Here is a 13,164-nt window from a genome sequence, read left to right as displayed (position 1 = left end):
TTCTATCAGCATAAGTGCACCACAAGGCTGTGTGCTTAGCACTATGTTCTACCTGCTTTACACTTCTGACTGTGTGGCTAAATACGGCTCCAATACTATATTTGAGTTTGTTGATGATGACACTGTCGTTGGCTTACGAAACAGTGTACAGGAGGGAAGTTGAAAATCTGGGGCAGCACAACTTTAACCTCTTACTCAATTATTGTCTATTAATTGTGACTTGTATGAAGATCAGAACACATTTTCAAGTCAAGTCAACTTTTATTGTCATTTCGACCATAACTGCTGGTACAGTACATAGTAAAAATGAGACAACGTTTTTCAGGACCATGGTGTTACGTGACACAGTACAAAAAACTAGACTGAACTACGTAAAAAAAAAACAACACAGAGAAAGCTACACTAGACTACAGACCTACACTGGACTGTATAAAGTGCACAAAAACAAAAACAAAAAATTTTTTTTGAGTAATTAGTGCAGAAAACCAGGTAATTGCAAAGGATTCACAAACTTTTTCTTGTAACTGTATGTCACCATATAGATTCAGGATTGTTTAATGTCATTTCCAGTACACAAGTGTAAGGAGAACAAAATAATTGTTATTCTGGACTTGATACAGCACAAAAAGAAACAAAAGATAAAGGATGTAATAATAATAATAAAAGCACAAATATAAGTACATAAGATAGTTCATATGCATTGATTGTATGTCCATAAAGTGATGCCTGTCTGTACATAAGATGACTGAGAGGAAATAATAAAGTAGTGATGGAGTTGGTGGATAGAGCCCAGCTGCTTGGGGAAGGTAACTGTTTTTGAGTCAGTGGTCCTGGTGTGGGTTACATGTAGCCTCCTCCCTGATGGGTGTAGGACCGACAGTCCATGAGCAGGGTGCGTGGGATTTTTCATGATTTTATTGGCCTTTTTCCGTCATCCTTCTGTATGTATGCCCTTGGTGGGTAGGATGGTGCGTTGGGTAGTTTGACTACCCATTGAATAGAACCTTCCTATCTACCACAGTGCAGTTTCCATACCAAGCAATGATGCAGTTCCTTAGGGTGCTCTCTACTACACATCTGTAGCATGATATGAGTATGGATGTGCAAAGTCCAGCTACCCTGAGATTTATTTTCTTGTGGGCATTCACTGCAGATACAAAGTAACACAATAAAATCAATGAAAAGCTACATACAAAGACAGCCCAAACAACCAAAGTGCAAAAATCAACAAATTGTGCAAGTAAAAAAAATACTAAAAACAGTGATAATATATAAATAAGTAATGAACAATGTTGAGGACATGAGTTGTAGAGTCCTTAAAAGTGAGTCCATAGTGGAATTAGTTTAGTTTTGGTTTGAGCAAGGTTATCCACTCTGGTTCAGGAGCCTGATGGTGTGGAACCTGAGGCTCCTGTACCTCCTTCCTAAGGACAGCAGCAGGAAGAGAGCACAGCCTGTTTGGTGGGAGTAACTTGTACTGGCATGTACATTCTGGTCCCAGGGCAGATCCTCTGAAATGATAAAGAAGTGGTAGTTAAAACCCCTATAAATTCCTACATTCTTTGAATTCATAACTTAATTAAGAAAAATTAGAACAACCCTGTATCTGCTCTGAAATAATCTATCCTCTGATTTTTTTTTTCCTGAGTCATACTGTCAATCTACAATCAGTGTTGATTGTCCCTTGGCATTCTTTTTTCTGGGTTAGAGCACTAAAGGTTTGCTGCACTGTAGAGATTTTGATACAGAAATAAACCAATTGTTTGGCATTAAATGACCTAATGTCTCAAGGCTGGGTGTGTCTGTACTTGCGCCACACCTCCCCTCCCCGATGCTGCTTCTCTGCCCCGTCCCACACCCCTACCACAGTGTCCACACTCGCCTTTCCCAACATCCTTTGCTCCTGCCAGATTTATAAACTCACTCTCTGCTTCACATTGACAGATACAGTACTGTGCAAATGATTAAGGTACCCTAGCTGCAAATATCACATATGTGTGGACTATTTTCTAAACGGGGAGAAAATCCAAAAATCTGAGATGGGAGTCCTTGTGCAGAGCACCCTAAAGGTTAACTTGCAGGTTGAGTCAGTGGTGAGGAAGGCAAATGCCATGTTAGCATTCATTTCAAGAGGTCTAGAATACAAGAGCAGGGAAGTGATGCTGAGGCTTTATAAGGCACTGGTGAGGCCTCGCCTTGAGTATTGTAAACAGTTTTGGGTCCCTTATCTGAGAAAAGGTGTGCTGGCTTTGGAGAGGATCTTGAGGAGGTTCACAAGGATGATTCCAGGAATGAAAGGGTTTTCATACGAGGAATATTTGACGGCTCTTTGCCTGTACTAGCTGGAATTCTCAAGGATGGTGGGCGGGGGGGGGGGGGGGGTATAGAATCTCATTGAAACCTTTTGAAAGACCTGCGGAAAGGATGGAGAATCCTTTCTCCCGTGGTTGGGGAATCTAGGACAAGAGGGCACAGCCTCAGGATAGAGGGTGCCCTTTCAAAACAGATGCGGTGAAATTCCTTTATCCAAAGGGTGGTGAATTTGTGTAATTTGTTGCCAGATTCAACTGTGGAGGCCAGGTTGTTGGGTGTATTTAAGGCAGAAATTGATAGGTTCTTGATTGGACATGGTATCAAAGGTTATGGGGAGAAGGCCGGGAACTGGGATTAAGGAGGGGGAAAAAGATCAGCCATGATTGAATGGCGGAGCAAACTTGTTGGGCCAGATGGGCTAATTGTGCTCCTATGTCTTATGGTCTTAATATGATTGTTATGTCCCTTTGAATAATTATCCCAGTAAATTCTGTGACATTGTAATGAATTTCACCAACAAGGATCTGATTGGGACACAGAAGTTGTGGTATATTTTCATCTTCATTTATGTTAACAAAAAGAACTTAGAAATAATCAAATCCAGCTTTAGATTTATCACCCAGTAGTGTCTTGTACACTGCTTGCACACTGATTTTAAACCATCCCCTTAATGAAATAGAGGACAGCAATATTTCTGTCCATATTCAGCTTCAACTTTTAATGCTCTTCTAAACTGGTAAGCCCCAACCAGCAAGCCGCAAAAAGCTTCCATCTTCCATCTGCTTGTTCTGTCACTTGCCACAGTCCCATACTTCTGCCCTATACCACTTTGGCTTCCAGTAGAAGTACTATCTGCCCTCAGCCTAAGTTAACTAATGAGATTAGCAGTGGGGAGATGCAACCAGATTCATATTTTGGTTATTTATTGTAATTTGATTGTTAAACTTGTTATTTTGTTTAAAAGTATAAGTGGTTGACCAAGTGTTTCTAAGCTGAGTTAATCTCTTGTGAAATGTATTTTGAACTTAAACTTGTTATGTACAATCTTTTTCTCCTGAATATGTGCATTTACTTTGTCAATATTTCTCTTCAAAGTCTGATGACATCAGCTGGAAGCAGTGGGCTGAATTCCTTGTGAAATACTCCTTGATACCATATCAGTTAATTGCAGAATTTGCTTGGGATTGGCTGGACGTGCACTACTGGACATCACGCTTTATAATTGTCAATGCAATGCTCCTTTCTGTTCTGGAAGGCTTTGCATTCTGGAAGCTTTGGTCAAGAGGAGGACTCAGGTAACTATGAGGTTAACCTTGTTACTGATTTCTTTCTCTGTACCTCGAACATGTAACCAGAATTTATGTGAAATTTGAGGCTAAAGTAACTTTAGTTCTTTATCAAAGCAACACACAAAATGCTGGAGTAACTCAGGAGATCAGGCAGGAACTATGGAAAAGAGTAAACTGTCAATGTTACGGGCTGAGACACTTCTTCAGGACTGAGAAGGAAGACTCCCTTGGGGTGGAGGAGCAACACCTTATATTCCACCTGGGTACCTCCAACCTGATGGCATGAATATAGATTTCTCCTTCCGATGAACAAGTTTCCCCTCCCACTCCCTTCCTCTATTCCCCACTCTAACCTTTAATTTCTTTTCACCTGCCTATTACTTCCCCTGGTTACCCCCTCCTTCCCTTTTTCCTATGGTCCACTCTCCTGTCCTATCAGATTCCTTCTTCTCTGGCCCTTGACCTTTCTTACCCACCTGGCTTCACCTACCAGCTTCCTCTCCCTCTCCCCCCACCTTTTTATTCTGGCATCTTCCTCCTTCTCAGTCCTGAAGAAAGGTCTTGGCCTGAACGATCGAATGTTTACTCTGTTCCATGGATGCTGTCTGACTTGAGTTCCTCCAGCATTTTGTGTGTGTTGCTTTGGATCTCCAGCATCTGCAGACTTGTGTTTATGATTTAGTCCTATGTATTCTCTAAATCTAAACTAAGAATTGAATGGATTTCTGCAAATAATTTATCTCATCTATGTACATTGGGGTCTGACTTACTTTGTGGTCTTTGTATTGTGGGAGAGGAAAGAATCATCTCCCTTAGACAGCAAGTGACTGGAACAATTTAGGATTTATTTTTTAATACTCCAGATTTTGTAATGACTTGGTCTAAATATTTGCCATTAGGGAATATTTTTACCCCAAATTTCCAAACATATTTACTATTCTGCTTAAAACTATTTGTCAGTCTGGCTCCCCTTGCCAAAATTACCCTGGCCATTAGCATGATTGAAAACATTTTTGAACTTTGTTCTATGTACTTCTGAATGCTGAAGGAATAAAGAATGTGTTACTACAGAAAAGTGAGACCCATGTGAGAAGTCAGTGATGATTGGCAGAGCAGGAACAAGAGGCTATTCGGCTTACCACTATTTCTTATCTGATACCTATGCAACTTTATTCTTGAATAAATGGCATTCAGCACTTAATTTTTTAAAAACTGTTTGCAACGTCCAAGCTTTACTCCCAACTCTTCAAATTTAAGAAAGTGTGGAGCAGCTAGTCGTCTTCCTCCTCCCATGTGAATGTCTTCTGATGAGTTATCAGCTCATCGATGGCCATGCCAATTTGTGCATTTATGGTATCTTCTATAATCCCAGTATGGTTTTCACTTTGCATTCAGTAGTCACTTCATTAGGTACAGGATGTGGTCCTCTACTGCAGTTAGCTCATCCATTTCAAGGTTCGAGTTGGGCATTCAGAAATGCTCTTAGGCACACCACTGTGGTTATTTGAGTTACTGTCACCTTCATGTCAGTTTGAACAAGTCTGTCCATTTCCATCTGACCTCTCATTCACAAGGTATTTTTGCTCACAGAACTTCCGCTCACTGGATGTTTTTTTTATTTGATTTTCGCACCATTCTCCGTAAACTCTAGAGACTGTTGTGCATGAAAATCCCAGGAAAGCAGCAGTTTCTGAGAAGCTCAAACCGCACCAACAATCATTGCATACTCAGTCACTTGGGTCACATTTATTTCTCCATTCTGATGTTTGGCCTGAACAACAGCTGAACCTCTTCACCATGTCTGCATGCTTTCATGCATTGAGTTGCTGTCACATGATTGGCTAATTGGATATTTGATTAATGGCAGGTGTACATAATAAAGTGGCCACTGAGTATATATGTTAATAGTCTGTTTTGAACCCTTGATTAGTTGTGTTGTAGATAAGATCAAGATTTAAATGTTTTGTAATTTCAAAAGCTATCAGCTTTTTATCTTGATCATATCTTGATCAGATGTTTCTTCTCTGGACTGAACCAAATAATAGTCGACCCTCCTTATCTGCGGGTTCCGCATGCGCGGATTCAGCCAACCGTGGATCAGGAAAACCCAGAAATTCTCTCTCCAGCACTCGTTGTTTGAGCATGTAGAGACTTTTTTCTTGTCATTATTCCCTAAACAATACAGTATAACAACTACTTAAATAGCATTTACATTGTATTAGGTATTATAAGTAATCTAAAGATGATTTAAAGTATACAGGAGGATGTGCATAGGTTACCACGGATCGGGAATCAAAAAAAACAGAAGTTCTCTAAGTCGGAACAGGTACATCTGGTATTATTTAGCGTCAGTCAAACGTTTCTCTTAGTATATAGTATATATTTTACCTTTCTATGCATATAAAACACTTAAGAAATGTATGTATTCCAATAATTAAACCACTGCGTTGCTTAGTAATAATTGTAGCTTTCCTGGGGGCAGGGCCTTCACATGCTCCATTATTCTCACTTTATCCTTTAAAGTTTTTCCAATCATTGACTGACAGTAGTCTAACGCTTTTCCAATGATTGATGGTCAGTTGAACTGAATTTCATAATCATCAATTTTGCAACACATTTTAAACAAAATATCCTAACAATTTTATTTAAGCACATAAAATGTGAGAATAATTGAAATTTTCTCTTTTAGGACCATCCCACAGAAAATGTGGAGTCATTTCTGGAAAGTATCAAGCCAAGGGATCCTTGTTGCTATTTTGTGGCCAATAATTCCTCAGTTTGTTTGTGACTGTCTATTTTACTGGGCTTTATACTTCAATCCCATCATAAGTATCGACCTGGTGGTCAAAGAAGTGCGCCGTTTGGAAACCGAACATTTGTGACAGAAAAGTTGCTATCACATAACAGGCTAAAGGCAACCAATTACAGTTCTAATATTAATAATGTCCATATTTGCAAGTATACTTTTTTCACAGCTTGCAACCAGATACTGAAGTGAAATGTTCAGAAATGATTAAATTGAAGTTTTAAGAATTAAGTCAATCAATATAAAGAGACAAAACCATTTGCTCCATTTAACTGTGAATAGATTAGTATTTGGTAAATATATTTTTCAGTTCTCATTACTGCAATTATCACATTGGCACTAAGTACCAATTTGCATGCATTCTTAACCTACACTTCTCAAACTTTTCCCTGCAAGTTTTGGTCAGAAAAGTGATTGTTTGATCAGTTGTAACTCAATAATACTTGTGATTCTACAAAACCACGTGTGCTAGGTCACATGAATTTTTTAGTCCCTCAAGGGCTAAGTACATCATGTATCACTATCTTAAGTGTGGATAAGGGGAAAATATTGCAACTGATATTTTAACGCCTGTCTTCATAATTTATTTACTGTTGATTCAAATTCTTGAAGTTGTATAAGAAACCTGTGAAATTTTGTAATCATTTTTGCTGAATAAACTCTATTTTTGCATTTATTTTATTGTTAGTCATACTGGAATAGCATATTGTCAAAGTGGGATATGAAATGTGAATGGTGATCCACAATCCTGTTTATACCGGTGAATCCATCAGCTTCCAAAAGAGATTAAATTGAGTTTTTTATTAATACGTTTGTGTTTTATGAATGATCAAATTTAAGATTTAAATTCATCTCCTCACATGATTTTAAGAAAATGGGAGTCTCCAGCTTGCTGAAAGAAGTATTCGATTGGTCTGTCTGACAGAAAGTTAACTTTTATCATGATTTTACAGATTTAGCTAGAAAGCTGAAACTGATGAGCAGAACATTGTTTACATTGTGTTGATTCATAAAAGCTGTAAAATCTTTCCACATCTGACTCCATCTCCCTCTGCCACCCACCTACCTCTCCCCTCACCTGGCTTCAGCGACTACCTCCCAGCTCGTACTCACTCCCCTCTCCCCCTCCCCCCCCCCCCACCCCACCTTCTGGCTTCTCCTCCTCCTTTTCCAGGCCCAATGAAGTGTCTTGGCCCAAACACAGAAGCTCTAGTGTTTAAAATCTCTGCCAAGTCAGTGCAAGATGTGAGGGTGTGGGATGTATTGTCACATTGTGTTCACAATGATGCTCTGAAACAAACTTTTGCCCTATTAGTCCCAGAAGTTACTTGTATATACAGTACTGTGCAAAAGTCTTGGGCACATGTTTAAAAAAAAAATCTGTAAAGTGAAGATGCTTTCAAAATAATGAGAAGTTTTTAAATATTTTTTAAAAAAAACTGTAAGAGCTTGTAAGTTATTCCAAGCACCTTGGAGAACTTGCCACAGTTTTTCTGCAGACTGTGGTTGTCTCACTTGCTTCTGTCTCTCCAAGTAATCCCAAACAGCCTCTGATGTGGAGATCAGGGTTCTATGGAAGCCATATCATCTGAAACCATATTAAAAAATTGTAGAGATGTTTTTTGAGGTGGTACAATATACTCGACAAACATATATAAAACCATAAGAGGAATAGACAGGGTGAAAGCACTTAGCAATTTCTCCTGGGTGGGAGTGCTCAATACAAGAAGGCATAGGTTAAATATTAGATGCCAGCGATTTAAAGGAGATGCCAGGTGTGTAAACAGAACCTTTGGTCCTGCTTTTCCAGTGTTGTCCAAGTTGATTCCATCTGTTGAGCTCATTGCCTTCTGAACCTCTCCAATTCCTGTTATTGTTGCTGACTCAGCCACTATTTCTGACAGCTCACTCCAAATATGTACCACTTAACTGTGTGAAGAAACTGCTCCTGATGTTTCTTTCACCTTGTCTATTCCTCTTGATTTTGTACCTCCTGGCAACACCCTGGTTGATCTTTTCTGCACTCTTTCTAGATTAATGACACCTTTCCCATAACTGACCAACACTACACAATACTCCAAGTGCAGCCTCGCCAATGTTTTATAAAACTACATAACCTCTCAACTCCCTTACTCAATGCTCTAATTGATGAAGGCTGGCATACCAAATCAACACACACAATAGTTCTGAAGGAATACAACAGGGCAAGCAGCATTTATGGAAATGAATTAACAGTTGATGTTTCAGGCCAAGACCATTCTTCAGGACTGCATCATTGTAAGTTGACTTACAGGGAATCCCGCACATGCACTCCCAAGTCCCTTTACACCTCTGAGTTTTGAATTTTCTCCCCATTTAAAAAAATAGTCCATACCTTTATTCCTTCTACCAAAGTGAATGACCATGTATTTCCCTACACTTTATTCCATCTGCCATTTCTTTGCCCGTTCTCCCAATCTGTCTAAGTCCTTCTGTAGACACTCTGCTTCCTTGACACTACCTACCTCTCCAATAGATCTGAATGAAGAGTATGTTGACCAGTTGTATCATAGCCTGGTATAGCAACATCAATGTCTTTGAATAGAAAAGCCTTCAAAAAGTAGAAAATACAGCCCTCCCCACAATTAAGGACATCTACATGGAAAGCTGCATCTCTCACCACCCAGCACATGCTCTCTTCTCACTGCTGCCATCAGAAAGGTCAGGAGCCTCGTGATCCACACCACCAGGTTCAAGTACAGTTATTACTCAACCATTAGGTTCTTGAAATAGAGTGGATAACTTCACTCACCCCATCAGTGAACTGTTCCTACAACCTGTTGATTCACTTATCAAGTACTCTTCATCTCATGTTCTTGATATTTTTTGCTTATATATTTTTTCCTCTTTTTGTATTTGCAATTTCTTGTCTTTTGCACATTGGTTGATTGTCTGTTGTGTTGAATGTGATCTTTCATTGATTCTATTGTGTTTCTTGTAATTACTGCGAATGCCTGCAAGCAAATGAATAGAGCCATAGAACTCTACAGAACAGAAAACAGGCCACTCGGCCCTTCTATTGTGTGCTGAAACTTTATTTCACTAGTCCCATTGACCTGCACCCAGTCCATAACCATCCAGACCTCTCCCATCCATGTATCTATCCAATTTATTCTTAAAACTTAAAAGTGAGCCCACATTTACCATGACAGATGGCAGCTCATTCCACACTCCCACCACTCTCTGAGTGAAGAAGTTCCCCCTCCTAAACCTTTCCCTTTTCACCCTAAAGCTGTGTCCTCTCGTATTTATCTCTCCTAAACTAAGTGGAAAGGACCTACACGCATTTAGTCTGTCTATACCCCTCATAATTTTGTAAACTTCTATCAAATTTCCCCCATATTCTTCTACACTGCAAGGAATAAAGTCCTAACCTGTTCAATCTTTCCCTGTAACTCAACTCCTGAAGACCCGGCAACATCCTAGTAAATCTTCTCTGCACTCTTTCACTATAGTTAGGTGACCAGAACTGCACACAATACTCCAAATTTGGCCTTACCAATGTCTTATACAACCTCGCCATAACATCCCAACTCCTATACTTGATTTATGGATGCCAGGATGCCGAAAGCCTTCTTTACAACCCTGTCTACCTGTGATGCCACTTTAAGGGAATTATGTATCGGAACTCCCAGATCTCTTTGTTCCTCCACACTCCTCAGTGCCCTACCATTTACTGTATATGTCCTACCTTGATTTGTTCTTCCAAAATGCAACACCTCACACTTGTCTGCATGAAATTCCATCTGCCATTTTCTGGCCCATTTTTCCAGTTCATCTAGTTCCCTCTGCAAGCTTTGAAAGCCTTCCTTACTGTCCACAAAGCCTCCAATCTTAGTGTCATCAGCAAACTTGCTGATCCAATTTACCACATTATCATCTAGATCATTGATATAGACAACAAACAATAATGGTCCCAGCGCAGATCCCTGAGGCACACCACTAGTCTTGGGCCTCCAGTCTGAGAAGCAATGATCCACTACCACACGTAGTGTCCCACTTGGCCAATTTTGAATCCAGTTTACAACCTCTCCATGGATACCTAGTGACTAAACCTGAACTAACCTCCCATGTGGGACCTCGTCAAATGCCTTACTAAAGTCCATGTATACAACATCCACAGCCTTTTCTTCATCTACTTTCTCGGTAACCTCCTCGAAAAACTCTACAAGATTCATTAAACACCATCTACCACACACAAAGTCATGCTGACTATCCTTAATCAGCCCTTGGCTGTCCAAATACTTGTATATCCGATCTCTCAGAATACCTTACAATAATTTACCTACTGCTAATGTCAGGTCACCAGCCTGTAATTGCCTGGTTTACTTTTGAAGCCTTTTTTAAACAATGGAACAACATGAACCACCCTCCAATCCTCCGGTACCGCACCTGCGGCTAAGGACATTTTAAATATTTCTGCCAGGGCCCCTGCAATTTCTATATGAGTCTCTCTCAAGGTCCAAGGAGATATCATGTCAGGCCTGGGGGATTTATCTACCTTTATTCACTGTATGGCAGCAAGCACCTCCTCCTCTTTAATCTCTATATGTTCCATGACACTACTGCTTGTTTCCCTTCCATATACACTATACCAGTTTTCTGAGTAAATACTGATGCAAAAAAACTATTTAGGATCTCCGCCATCTCATGAGACTCTACACATAGTTGACCACTCTGATCTTCTAGGGGACCAATTTTGTCCCTTACTATCCTTTTACTCTTAATGAACTTGTAGAAACCCTTCGGGTTTACCTTCACATTATCAGCCAAAGCAACCTCATGTCTTCTTTTTGTCTTCCTGATTTCCTTTAATATTTTCTTACATTTTCTATATTCTTCAAGTACCTCATTTGTTCCTTGTTGCCTATACCTACTATACACCTCTCTCTTTTTCTTAACTAGATTGCCAATATCCCTTGAAAACCAACATTCCTTATGCCTGTTAATTTTGCCTTTAATCTTGGCAGGAACATGCAAACTCTGCACTCTCAAAATTTTGCCTTTGAATGCCTTCCACGTACTGAGCACATCCTGGTCAGAAAACAACTTATCCCAATCCACTCTTCCTAGATCCTTTCTCATTTCCACAGAATTGGCCCTTCTCCAATTTAGAACCTCAACTCGAGGACCAGACCTATCCTTATCTATAATTAACTTGAAACTAATGATATTATGGTCACTGGGTATATCTCAGGGTATATGGTGCCATATATGTTCTTTGATAATAAATTTACTTTGAACTTCAAACTTTGAATTCAGCTTAAACATTTGTAAAAATGGAAACTGTTTATTACCTGGGTACAGCCTGCATTTTGGTACAGTAATTAAGCATAGTCTAATTGTCATTTAAATATGAGCTGGAAAATGTTGCAGTAAATCAACAGTACTTCAATTTCAGGTATAAGTGTTGGTAAAATTTAATTCCATGACTTGTACCTTCAGTTGGGTAATGTCACATTATCCTTTGTGTATTCCTTCCTCTGAAAGTACTGGGATATTATTCTGCCCAGTACCTGTGTTCTCACTTAAAATTGCAGATGCTAATCATGTTTCCCGCCACTTTTTCTCACCCGAGCTATTGGAGATGAAGATTACGGGCAGAAATTTGATTAATGCTCTTATATTCCTTATTTATCTGAGAGGCACCAAGCCAGAAAGAACAATTGTACTTCCAGTCAAGATGATGCCTGCGTAAAACTTTCTTTCTGTTGACATCTTCTGGATAGATCATGAAACCATATATTACACTCCTTCTGTCTTTTATGTTTGGTTTTTCATCTTAAATGTAATTCTAGAATTGTTGAAGCTTGTGATTTGCAGTTGGGAGATCATTTGGGTGTTTCAGCGCTCTGTCTCCGAGAGGATTCTGTAAGACTGGAGCAGAATTAGGCCATTTGGCTTATCGAGGCTGTTCCACCATTTCATTATGGCTAATCCAAATTTCCCTCTCAGCTTCAGTCTCCCACTTTCTGCCCGTATCCCTTCATGTCCTGACCAATCAAGAATCTATCAAATTCTTCCTCAAATGAAGATAAAGATTTGGCCTCCATCATTACCTGTGGCAAACAATTCAGAGACTGAGGCAGCGTGAGGGAATCTTATGGTGAGCAGGCTGCAAGACGGGTTCAACTCCATTTCGTGGATTAAAGCAATGAGGGGGATAGAAACATCGTGATGAATATGGAAGGTGAGCACCGGCTGCTTGCCTTTTTAGTACGAGGGGATTGCTCTGCTATGGAGAGGGAGAGGGAAAGGCCTGCCGCTGTACCTGGAGAATGTTACCCAGTTTTTCTGTGTTTTGGATAAGGACTTAGACTATAGATTTTTTTTCAGTCTTACAGGTTTTTTATATATTCTGCGTTTTTCACTTGATCTTCCATGTTATTTTTGTGTGTGTCGGGGGATTTGGGGGGGGGGAGGTTGATGTGCCTGTTCTGCTTGAGTTTGTTTTTTTGAGCAGGGAGGAGTGATTTGGAGGGGGGATATTGATGATTGTGCTGCCATTGTTTTCTTTCTTACTTTTGTAGCTATCTGGAGAAGAATAATTTCAGTTGTATACTTAGATAATAAATGAACCTTTTGAGCCTTCTGTGAAATTGTTTCTCATCATACAGTCTTGCCATTTTTCTACTTTTCATGTATTTCTAGATTACGATGTTTGGGTGGGGTAAAAATCAAGTGTATTTTCTTTCCTCTACAGCCCTTTTAATGCTT

At 39.6% G+C, this 13,164-nt stretch overlaps 1 protein-coding gene across 5 annotated transcripts in view; it reads left to right on the top strand.

The window, feature by feature from the left end:
• The window catches only part of LOC132399113 (bifunctional apoptosis regulator-like), a 43,076-nt gene extending 35,992 nt beyond the window's left edge, over positions 1 to 7,084 (top strand). For all 5 annotated transcript variants that reach the window (XM_059979088.1, XM_059979089.1, XM_059979087.1 and 2 more), the window contains 2 exons: positions 3,409 to 3,608; positions 6,292 to 7,084. In XM_059979088.1, the coding sequence (XP_059835071.1) occupies positions 3,409 to 3,608; positions 6,292 to 6,484 (393 nt within the window). In that variant the 3' untranslated portion in view covers positions 6,485 to 7,084. The remainder of the gene's footprint in view (positions 1 to 3,408; positions 3,609 to 6,291) is intronic.
• Positions 7,085 to 13,164: the final 6,080 nt, after the last annotated feature.

The sequence above is a fragment of the Hypanus sabinus genome, chromosome 9, assembly GCF_030144855.1.
Source record: "Hypanus sabinus isolate sHypSab1 chromosome 9, sHypSab1.hap1, whole genome shotgun sequence".
Taxonomy (NCBI): Eukaryota; Metazoa; Chordata; class Chondrichthyes; order Myliobatiformes; family Dasyatidae; genus Hypanus; species Hypanus sabinus.
This window is presented reverse-complemented; position numbering and strand designations above follow the sequence as displayed.